The 11,310-nt window shown below is 45.2% G+C and overlaps 6 protein-coding genes across 6 annotated transcripts; 3 read left to right on the forward strand and 3 right to left on the reverse strand. All coding sequences in view use genetic code 12, as the record gives it.

Annotated features, from left to right (window-relative positions):
- Positions 1-17: 17 nt before the first annotated feature.
- GIR2 (Gir2p) lies at positions 18-719 on the reverse strand (the record flags this gene model as incomplete). The annotated part of the gene is made up of 1 exon (XM_025486289.1): positions 18-719. One exon carries the CDS (start codon positions 717-719, stop codon positions 18-20), a length of 702 nt encoding a protein of 233 aa, XP_025343839.1.
- Positions 720-2,048: 1,329 nt separating this feature from the next.
- On the forward strand, positions 2,049-2,633 carry NBP2 (Nbp2p; the record flags this gene model as incomplete). Its single annotated transcript, XM_025486290.1, has 1 exon — positions 2,049-2,633. One exon carries the CDS (start codon positions 2,049-2,051, stop codon positions 2,631-2,633), a length of 585 nt encoding a protein of 194 aa, XP_025343840.1.
- A 291-nt stretch (positions 2,634-2,924) lies between these two features.
- On the forward strand, positions 2,925-4,826 carry CXQ85_002626 (uncharacterized protein; the record flags this gene model as incomplete). The annotated part of the gene is made up of 1 exon (XM_025486291.1): positions 2,925-4,826. The coding sequence occupies one exon, from the start codon at positions 2,925-2,927 to the stop codon at positions 4,824-4,826; it is 1,902 nt and encodes a 633-aa protein (XP_025343841.1).
- A 42-nt stretch (positions 4,827-4,868) lies between these two features.
- On the reverse strand, positions 4,869-5,783 carry CXQ85_002627 (uncharacterized protein; the record flags this gene model as incomplete). The annotated part of the gene is made up of 1 exon (XM_025486292.1): positions 4,869-5,783. The coding sequence occupies one exon, from the start codon at positions 5,781-5,783 to the stop codon at positions 4,869-4,871; it is 915 nt and encodes a 304-aa protein (XP_025343842.1).
- Positions 5,784-9,514: 3,731 nt separating this feature from the next.
- Positions 9,515-10,003, forward strand: CYP1 (peptidylprolyl isomerase; the record flags this gene model as incomplete). Its single annotated transcript, XM_025486293.1, has 1 exon — positions 9,515-10,003. One exon carries the CDS (start codon positions 9,515-9,517, stop codon positions 10,001-10,003), a length of 489 nt encoding a protein of 162 aa, XP_025343843.1.
- Positions 10,004-10,107: 104 nt separating this feature from the next.
- Positions 10,108-10,680, reverse strand: AHP2 (Ahp2p; the record flags this gene model as incomplete). The annotated part of the gene is made up of 1 exon (XM_025486294.1): positions 10,108-10,680. One exon carries the CDS (start codon positions 10,678-10,680, stop codon positions 10,108-10,110), a length of 573 nt encoding a protein of 190 aa, XP_025343844.1.
- Positions 10,681-11,310: the final 630 nt, after the last annotated feature.

Below are 11,310 nucleotides of genomic sequence, written 5' to 3' on the forward strand. Positions count from 1 at the left end.
TAATACCATATCATAGTCTAGTTCACTGTAACCTTTTGCATGGATTCAGCCACATCGTCAAATTCATCCTCTTCATTACCAGCCAAGCCCTTCTCGAAGATTTCTCTTCCGGTCATCTTGCCGTTATGCATCTTTTCAAATCTCAGTCTATCCAACTCCTCGATCCTCATCTCTTTTCTAAACTTGGCACGCCAGTCTGAGTATGTGTCTTTATTGACGGGCGTTCCGAAGAACTTCTTCTGTTCCTCGGCTTCTTTTGCTAGTAGCTCATCCTCATACTTCTTCTGAGCAGCATCTAGCTTGGCCTGGAACAATGCCTCGGCCTCATCTTTAAGCAAAGCTGCCAATGCAAAAACCGAAGGAATACCAATATTAAGCTCTGCCTCTTCTTCTAATCTTTTCGTGAGCGATGTCGCATCTAACTTGCCTAACTCAATTTGCTCTGAAAGATGAACCAACTTGGACTTGTCAGCATCATCATCCTCATCATCAGAAGGCACAGGAAGCTCTTCACTGTCCACAGTTACATTCAACTTTGGTACTTCTTCTGGGTAGGTTGGAGTGTACTTGACATCTAACACCACAGAGTGACCTCTATCCGACTTTGTCTCCAACCTCAATGTGATTGTGAAAGCTGTGTCAGAGAGGATTTCAAGCTCATCTGGGTAGATCGATTGGAGAACCTCTAGCTCCTGTTGCTGCTCTTCTGCTGGGTCCATTGTGGTATATAGATGGAGTTTTAGTGAAGAAGTGAGATCGCAGCTCTATTGATGTTGGAGCTGTGCAGGAATTTTCACCTAGTACTCCAAACCAGAGGAACCAAGGCCCCAACAAACTGGGTTTCCCAAAGGAATTGGATATAAAAATATTAGAATTCAATACAGATAGTAGAATAGGGTACATTTTACCGAAATCCAAGTTCTGGGCAAGCTGCCTTGGTGTTCACTTGCATTGCACAGAAGATATAGAACACACACCATCACCTAATTCCTTCATCCCAATAAGTATATCTCCATAAGATTTGCCAAGCTCTTCGTCCTTTATACCCGTAAACTCCTCCTGGACCCTTTGTGACCTTCACTGGCGTCCCAGCGCATGGCATGGCATGGCATTACATTTGCATATTTGACTAATATCCGAGCTGTCGTCAAAGAAATTCGATCCATGCCAATTGTCTTATAAAGTTGCAGAAAGTATCTAGGCGATCCATGAGCCTTCGCTTCTACAGAAGTGGGTAATGGGTAGTACATGAATGGATGTAGGAAACCGCCTCAGTGAGAAAGGAAGCCATGGCGCTGAGACAGTTGTCGTAGACATTTGAGGAAGTGAGTCAGGCCAAACCACATCTTCTGTCCTTTCTCTTTTTTTTTCTTTTTTTTTTTTTTTACCAAAGAACATTCACATCCTCCACCACTTTCCCATTCTTCAGTCCTCAGACCTGGGCGTTTTGCAGCAACTCAGGGTCCATGCGCATTTGACGCAAACCGGGTAGTCCCACTAAGCAGACCGAAACACATCATCTTGACGTCACCCAAAAAAGCTCCGCCCTTCGTCTACTCTCCAAAAATGCAACATTCCATCGTATTTCACCTATCCCACACGTTTCTGTGTCACTTTGGTACTCGCGTGAGATCTGGTCACCAAAACCGTTGGCGCGAGTCAACAGATCCAAAAAAAGCATCACCGCAGTAGAACCAGCATTCTGTGTCCAGGCAGGGATGTACGGTGGAAACAGTGATGGTTTGAAACAGAAAAAACATGAAACGGATGCTGGAGAGTTTGAATCTATAAATCTTCCTTTTTGGCTTACTTTGACCTTTTTGGCTTCATCAGTATATCTTAAAATACCCGTTACCTGGGGCCTTCCTGCGGATAGCTTCTATAACTGGCGCGTACGACTCTCTTCTGTTTCCTCCTCCATAAGCAAATATAGTTTTCCCAGGCTCCCTTAGCCCACGCTCCTTAAATCCTTCTTGTGCTATTACCATTCAAAGTTTTATTTGTCCCAATAAGTGTATACCTTAATCACCGGTTTTTATTGTTTGACGATGCCTCCAGACATTCTTTCCCGTGAAAACACAACCACCAAAGACTATGCCTATCCAGAATCACATCCACTACATTTGAATAATTATCCTTCCAGCCAGCGATCGCTGATTTCAAGCAGTGATTCGCTGGATTTGCCAGATTTCAATGATGACGATTATGCATATCACGACGACGACACGCTAGGTCCTGAAGAGATCAACCGCAGAGCTGTGGCTCTATTTGATTTTGAACCTGAAAACGATAACGAGGTCGCCCTAAAAGAGGGCCAGGTCATTTGGATATCTTATAGACACGGCCAGGGTTGGTTGGTTGCAGAAGATATAGAACTGGGCGAAAATGGGCTTGTCCCGGAGGGGTATGTGGATTTGTATCCCTCTGACGACGACGCCGAAGCCGCCCAAGAACTAGACGTTCCAAAACCATTTATTCCACGTATACTACAGGAGTATAAGAACCCTGAAGAAGATAGTGAGTGGGAAGACACGGACTTCGAAGACGCGAATGCAGATGAATCCGAAAGGGATAGAAACTCCAAAGAGCTCACTTCTCTAGGGGACCAAGTCAAATCTTCAAAGATTCAGTAGCATCGAGTTTCAAACTACACGATGTTTTGATATTTGGCTTGAGGGGATCTCGAAGGCACGGGCATGGACAATATTTTTAAGATACGATACGACAAGACATTTGTCGTTGCACTAGCAAACTAGACTCTTCTTGTGAGAGATCATAACACGACTCTCACTATCACATTCGCTTAAAATAAATTCTTGAAGAGTATCCAACCTCTAGATCAGTAGCTACTACTACTCTTACATTGTACAGGAAGATCTCATCCATCACCAACCACTGTTCTTCCACATCAAGGTCGCCAGCGGATGCAGGCACCTTCTGAGACTCTGAATGGTCCAGATATAGCGGATCAAGGTGAAAGCATATCTCTTGATGCGTCTCATAATGGAGAACAAGCCATCAAAGAGCTGGAAAGTCAGACTCGAGATGGTGATATAAACATGGAAGCCCCAGACGCAGAGGATATTGACGAAGGGGCCCAAAACGGAGGCGTTCAGCATAATGAAGACACTGAGTCGAACACTGATACGAAAAAAACTGCGCTGGGGTCTTCGGAAAGAGCCTTCAAAGGCGACTGGAACTTTGTCGAACTATACAATGAACATGTTGAAGACTTCTTCAGTATGAAATACGCGGAAATACCGAAACGGCGCTGTAAAAGAAGCCTTCAAGATAGCAAGATCACAACTGAGAGGGCATATTATAGACCTCAAAAAATTCTGAGGGTCGAAGAGGAAGATCCAGACTATCTCGACCAAGTGAAGCGAGAAGAAGCCGAATTTCATGAATTAAGTGTGGGTACTTTGTGGACAGGTGAAGAAAAGGAGGTGTTCTTTAAATGTTTGGCTCGATTCACAATTCATAGAGTGGACGAGTTTCTTCAATATCTCCCTCATAAAAGCATAGGAGAGATAATAGCATATTATGAACTACTTGAACGTGAACTACGATCGTATCGATCACAGCAAAGTCATACAGTTCAGATCAAGGACAAATCATTGCATGATTCTAAAGTGCTACGACACAAATATGATATCGTTACCGTACCAGGAGGGATCAGCCACACAGATCTACCTATTGCATATGAGATGAGTGAAGAATGGATTGATTTCGAGGAAGACCAGAGTATCCTCATAGCAGACAGGGAAAGGCGTCTCGATATTGACAGGGGCAAACAAGAGACAAAATTAATGAAGGAGTATGTGGGTAAGAAGCGTGGGGAAGAAACCCCAACCGAGGACTCGTCAACGCCGCTCATTGACGTCAACAATGCATTCAAGGTGGGTAAAATCTACCGAGGCAACCAAATCACGATGATTCAGGATCGGAAACAAGCGCCCCGCCTCTTGTTCCAATCCTTGGTTTACCTTGAGGAGATCACTTATCTTGTCACAAAACGAATTATTGCATCCCTCGTGTCGAACAAGGGTTTTAGCAATCCTGCTGATGAAATCGGAATCAAGGTTATGCCTTCGGATATCTGGAATGCCGTGCGGGATTCTAGGATTTGCGAAGCGCCGAAATCAGGAATGGCGGTTGAGAGAATTTGGAAAGGCGGTGTACTTGAAGGATACTGGGAGGGCTTACCATTGTCGTTGCGCCTTGTTACTGATAATCCTTCCGTCTTGACAGCAACAAAAACAGAGGTTCAAACGGCGCCCAGCGATCTCCATGGCGTGTTTCTAACCTCTGAACTGCGCAATTTGGATACCTATCCTGACGCATTGGTTGAAGAAGGTGCTTACGGTAAACTTCTTGATGAGGATGGCGAAGAGGTCACAGAAAGCTACCGGGATTCTGAAGAATCAGATAATGAGGAAGAGTCATTCGAAAATTTGCTGTCATCGCCCACGACAATGCAACCACAATTAGGCACACCGCAAGCGATAGTGGTCCCTCTTGAGCCGAGAATAACCGAGCAAAGCGCTGTCAATATGCATAAGAACGCCACGGATATCGTTATTGACGATGTGCTTATCGACAGGGAGACAAAGGCGCTAGAAGAGCATGATGAAGCCAAACATGAAGCATTGAATCAAGCACAAGCGGGGGATTATGAGGGTTTTTCGGGAAGCATAGCCCAGTTGAGTGACAGACTTGATTCGACTGGTAGCAATGGTTCGGAATTAATTCAGGACGAAACCGATGGTGAGGAAGAAGAGATATTCTACCTGGCTGGTTTACAGGATGCTTGGAACCGCCATTAAGCCATGTATTAGTGTTTTATAAATCTATCTATTTGGGAAACCTTAGGAATAGTACTTGGAAAGCACGATTATACCAACATCGGATGTGATGCAAATGAATGTAGTAGCAAGAAGAATTGAAGTTGTGAAGCGGGAAAGGCCAGAGAGCCATGACTTCTTAGGGTTACCGATTTGAACTGGAGTGTAAAGTTCGGCAAAAGACTTGAGGTTAGAAATGTTAAACACCACCGTCACAATCTCGTAAAGAATAAAGCGACAGATGATATAAAACTTGATACTGATCACTCCGATATGGTAAAGCAAAGGAAGGGAAATTCCCTCGTGGAAAGGGAAGTCGAAGTTGATTGTGGCGAACGAATGGGCCATGAACACCGGGAGCATGTTATTGTTCGTTTCCACAACCACGCTTAGTATATTGTAACTTGGGCGGGAGGCCAATTGGCGCTTCTCCTCGGTGACTTCTTCTTTATCCTTGCCGATATCAATTGTGTTAAACAACAAGATCAAGTATGGGCAGAGGATCTGCCACCAGATGAACACACGGAGCACCACACTGATATCCGAGTACAACAAGGAGTACTTTGGATAAAAGAGAAGCACTATAACGCCAAACTCTTGAAAGATAAGAAGGATAATCTCAAGTAAGACATTGCTCCGGAGGGTCAAGCACCGCAGAGACATGACGAATCTGACGATGAACACGAGGTTCACAACATTGTGGAACAAATCAAGAAGATAGTCGTCCACGTCAAAGTATGCAAGCTCCTTCATCTGGAAGGCCGTCGTCAACTGGTCATGCTGTAAGCGTAGAAGCGACACCACCACCAACAAACATCCCACGAAAGGATTATGTAAATAGGTGCAAAAAAGCCTATCCAAAGCCCAGACAACTGTGGAGAGAGCCAGTGAGTTGCCGGCAAGCACTGGCGACTTCAGGTGGCCGAAAAAGTAGGACATTCAGGAAACTTCGAGTAAATGTGGATCTCGTCAAAGAAAAAAAAAAAATGATGGTGCTGTGAAGCTTCTTTTGTAAATACTCAGTAGAGTATCTATAAGTCCCCACGTGGAAAGGCTGGAGATGCGAGTGCGCGATGCGATAAGTACCTTGACAGTTCCACAATGGCCCACGAGGCTGACACTAGCAAGGACACCGAGCGAGACTGAGACTGAGACACTGGATGAGTGTTATAGTTAGTGGAACAATACCACGAGGTTTATTGATTGTGAAATCGCAACAAAGTACCCAATGACAGACGAAGACTATGGATACTCTTCACCAACTAACCAAGGCAAAAAAAGGCAACCTTGAAAAGAACCTGTCAGATCAACTGAATGTGTCGAAAAAAACGATCCAACAGACCCCCCAAGTCTGGCGCCTCGAGTGTCTAAATAGTCCAGCGCTCATTTGATTAAAGTTGAGGCGCCGTGCCAGTGCAGGCGCAGTGGCTTGCAGAGAGCCAAAATAATTGGCGCGGGAGGCATACGAAAGAAGTTATTTCGGGGTGATTCATCCAACGTTACATGGCGCAGACGGCATGTTCTGATGTGTATTTATAGCGAAGGAGGTGGAGGTGGACGAAAGAAACCACTTGGAAAGTGGTTTTTTTTGCTTTCCTTAAAGTACACTAAAAGCCTACTCTTGCTTGTGTGGCGTTGTCGCTTGTGGTTTATTCGTCGTACAGTGGATGGTCGCCTGGGGAGGAGGAAAAGGCGCTTTGGCAGGTGCTTGACTGTTTTTTACGGGCCGCATCTTAAGCGACTATCACTTGGCTGCGCCTTGCGTCCCACGCAATTGCAAAGCACGTAATGCTCCAGGTGAGAGTGACGTCTTGTTTGGAGCTACATTTGTCTCCTGATATCTTTTAATACTTGGGATGTTCTAAAAATGCCTCTTTGGAGGTGTTTTCGGGACCACTGTTCCTTTGTGGCATCGCTCTTCTGCAGTGTATTCCAAGCCGCGCCAAAAATTTTGCATCTGTAGTACAAGTCCGGCCTCGGCTAGCTTTAGGCTGAAGGTTTACGTGGTAGGTGTTTGTCTTTTGGGTTGGTTTCTCTCCGCTTTTGTCCAGTAGTCTTTACCGTTTGGCTTTTGTGGTAGCAATTGAAAAACGTTTAAGTTTCGTGGGTTGTTTAGATTGGCTTGGAATGAGGCATTGTCCTCCATTGCAAACACTTCAGAACATGAAGAATGACATCCGCCTGCGTCCTTTGTCCATTCTAGCCCATCCATTCTCTGTATTATCGACGAATCACCTTGGAAGCGGCGCCTCTGTAGTGCAAATCGAATGGGCTTCGCTGAGAATGAGGCGCTCGAGGGCTTACTCTTGTCCAGCCTCGATGGCTTAGGGTGGCTTGCATAGCCGTACCCTGTTTCCTTTGTCGATTACTAGCTTTAGCCTTCCGCCGATGCTGGACCCTGTTGTGGAAAGAAGAAACTTCTGGGTTTAAGCTTTCTTCAAATCTAGTACCTTGCGTTATTATTACGATCTAGAAGTTCTGTCAAAACATGAGCAGTTATCATCATGCAACTACCCCATCGCCGTATATACTAAAAAAAAAAACATCCTGACGTCAACACTGCCACTCTCGACGTCAACGCGTTAACTTACGATTGCCAAGCGCCATGTCAATGCACCGACGTTGGAGGTATCTGTGGGGGTTCTCAGTTAGTCGGAAATTTCACGGAACTTTCTGCCCCTCACAAAGTCTGGAAGAATAAATCTAGACGTTTAGACTTTTAAATAGATGGAGTTTTTTCTTGGAAGCATATAGACTTGCAGAGTTGTTCGTGGGGAAAAAACCTTATGTCCAGTTCACTTTTGACTTCTAGAAGCGTTCGTCGAATAAGATGTCCGATGCACAGCAGAATCGGAATAGGGGTAGATTATGAATCATTGGGAGCAAGAAGGTGTAACCTTACGTTCGGTAGATCTGTTTACTTCTGGCTCTTTTGTCAAATTGTTGATAGTTAAAAGTAACAACTTTCTCAAGACAATCACCTACACCTTAAGTATAAACCGAATAGTTACTTCTTCGTGTTTTGGCTCCAGATGGTAAGTCGCTGGCTTTTTATATAAGAAGACTAAGCTTGAAGTCAATGTGCTGTGATTGGCGTTTTTTGAATGGTGCTTCTTGGTTAGCGTGTTTGACTAAGTAGTCGATGCTTTCCGAAGGGGTGGTTTGATCCATCATTCTTTTCCGAAACATTACCAATGAGTTGCTACTTCTCTGGCTGAAGAAGATAGCTTAGTCAAATGGAAATGTCCACCATAGCTGTAACAGAGAGTGGCTGTCACTGGGACGCAAGGACCATAGCAGTCTTGAGTGAATTTCAGTATATGGTCTTCTCCACGCATACAACGTGGGTCGAGAGAATGGGCTGGGGAAAGTGATGAAAGGTGAAAAAGGAGTGGAAATAGGGCTGGTTTGGGAAGGTGAATTCAATGATACCGTTCGTTTTGGATATTGTTGGCTGTGGATGGAGGTTGATGTACCATTTCTAATAATGGGTGCAAAACACTAAGCTAGGCCAATCCCTTCTAACTACAAAATCGGACTGCCAAAGAGACATTTTTATAAGAGCATCGGTGCCAAATCAAACCTGCTGCCATCACCATCTGGTGCTTACATTCGTTCCCATCGGGATCGATCCAGATCTCCTTCAGACTATCCAGATCTCATCCAGATCTCATCCAGATCTCGACCATCACCAGAAAATGTCCAAACTGCCTACTCCAAAACTACCCTCATCCAATGATAACACCCTTTCAACTGACCTCACCAAATTCCCGAACCCAGTTCACCCATTTAGAGCCCTTCCACTCGTACAGCCTACTACCCAGGCACTTCCCCAATGGGTACCACATACGGCGCAGCAACCCACAAAAAGCAATTACCTGGTGAAATTCCCAGTGAAACCTACCAAACATCCACCCAATCAGCATCCTCCCTCCATCTACCTGCCACCTTTAATTCACCATAAAAACCTGTCCACACCAGAACCACCAAACACCTACTAACTAGATTTTGCTAGGCCAGGAAGAAGCGCGGAGAAGGCCACTGGAAGTATAGTATACTGCATATAAGGCCCCCATTTCATCAATTCTAAGCGGCCTTTTTCAGTCTTTTTTTTTTTTTTTCTCGTTCGCAATAATCGCCAGAAATGGCCCTATCCCACAACTCGGGGCTTTCCTGGGCCCAGCCAACGTGGTCAAAATGAAATCAATTGGTAAGAAGAAGAAGAAGAAAATGTCAATTTGGATGGGTAGACATTCTTGCTTACCTGCAGTACTGCCAATAAACCCAATTCTCCCTTTTCTTTTTCCTGGTTCCCCCTTTGCTTGCTAGATCATGGCCCAGACAGAAGGTAGACATTTTGTTACCAAATCAGGCCCTTAGGGAGCCAGGCCCCTCAGCAGAGAAAATGAGCTTTTTTAAAGTATGGTGGTGTACGGGTGTACCAGCCTAAACCTAGCCCGGTCCTGCAGAATCGCCTCAGGACTGTCGTCATATCCATCCCACTGGAAGCGCACAGAAGGACAGCCAACAAAAAAAAAAAAAAATGAGAGAGTGTGAGGCACTGGAGGTTTTCAGTATAAATACCACCTGTCCCGCACATGGTACAGGTTCTTCTCTTGCTAGGAAAAAACCAACCAACCTTTTTTTCTTACCAATTACTTTAAAAAAACATGTCCCAGGTCTACTTTGATATTTCCGCCAACGGCGACAAGCTCGGCAGAGTCACCTTCAAGTTGTACAACGACGTTGTGCCAAAGACCGCTGAGAACTTCAGAGCCTTGTGTACTGGTGAGCACGGTTTCGGTTACGCCCAGTCTGGTTTCCACAGAGTTATCCCTCAATTCATGTTGCAGGGTGGTGACTTCACCAGAGGTAACGGTACCGGTGGTAAGTCCATCTACGGTGAGAAGTTTGCTGACGAGAACTTCTCCAAGAAGCACGACAGACCAGGTTTGTTGTCCATGGCCAACGCTGGTCCAAACACCAACGGTTCCCAGTTCTTCGTTACCACCGTTCCATGCCCATGGTTGGACGGCAAGCACGTTGTCTTCGGTGAGGTTACCGACGGTTTCGATGTTGTCAAGAAGGTTGAGACCTACGGTTCCAACTCTGGTGCTACCCTGGCCAGAATCGTCATTGACGAGTCCGGTCAGTTGTAAGTTCTTCTTTAAGTAATTAAGGGATGATCCAGCCACGGCTGAAACGTTTACTACTTGTTGTAGAAGAGCAATTGCATTGTCAATTCATACTATATGCGGTGCGCTTACAATTTGGCAGAAGCGATGCCGTCGTAGCCTGACACGGTCACACCTGGCTCAGACTCCACACCAACGTAGGAAAGAGTGTGGGCGTCGGCATTGACCACCAAAGCGTATCTGTTGGTCCTGACACCGAGACCAGCTGAGGTCAAGTCCAAAGAAATACCGTTCTTCAGGGAGAATTCGGCGTTAGGGTCCGAAGCAAAGATGATCTTTGGCAAGCCATCAGTGGCAGAGATCTTCTGCTGCTTCAACAACAACTTACCCCAGGCATTGATGACAAATGGGTCGTTGGCACTCAAGAACACCACTGTGGAGATGTTCTTCTTGGACTTCAACTCCTTCAAGTGCTCCAAGATTGGAGGAATGTGGTTTTCAGTACAAGTAGGGGTGAAAGCACCTGGCACAGCCACAAACAAGATGTTGGAGCCCTTGTTGTTGTCGAACAAATTGTCCAATGGCAAAGACAAGGGTCTGCCACAGGAGAGCCCGTCATCCTGGTTAAGGGTCTCCAATTCAATTGGAACGTACTTGAATTCGATTCCGGATGGGAATTTGTCGCCTTGAGAGAGAACCATAATTAATCAATTGAAACTTGTTTTAAACTAAAATAAAAAAGTTGGTAACTGGAAAATGTGGGTAGGCTATTGTCCTTATATATACTTAGTTGGGGAAGGCCTCCATGCAAGAGGAAATTTGGGGAGGTGCGGGAGCCTAGGGCCCTCTTTTTTACCCCATATACAAACGCTAACCCAGTGACAAAGAATAACATACGGAGACGATCTCGAGCCAGCACGTGAGGAGCAATCCACAATTCGACAATTCTTCAATTCCCCTATTGGCTGGGATATATGTATCTTCTGTTTTCTTCCATTGGGTTCTTCTGGGGTCTACCACGGAGTTTGCCGATATAGAGGAATAACCACATTGCGTGGGGACATGAGCCTCAGGGCCAGAAAGGCACCAAAGAAGGTGGTAGTTTAACAAAACGGGAAGGCAATGTGGTTTGTTTGTAGCTGTTTGAGTTTGCCTGTTTTTTTGTTTTCTGTTTTTTTTTTTTTTTTTTGTATTCTTTACTATTTCTTTACAAGTTCTCGACTTGTGGTGATTTGCTTGCTGAGTGGAAAATCGCACCTTGGTTGCAAACTGGCAGTCATCCACTGAGTGTTTTGTGTGCACCTGGCTCTGTCACTAAGGCAATCTAGATT

This window comes from Candidozyma haemuli (assembly GCF_002926055.2).
Source record: "Candidozyma haemuli strain B11899 chromosome Unknown D_2014730914, whole genome shotgun sequence".
NCBI lineage: Eukaryota > Fungi > Ascomycota > Pichiomycetes > Serinales > Metschnikowiaceae > Candidozyma > Candidozyma haemuli.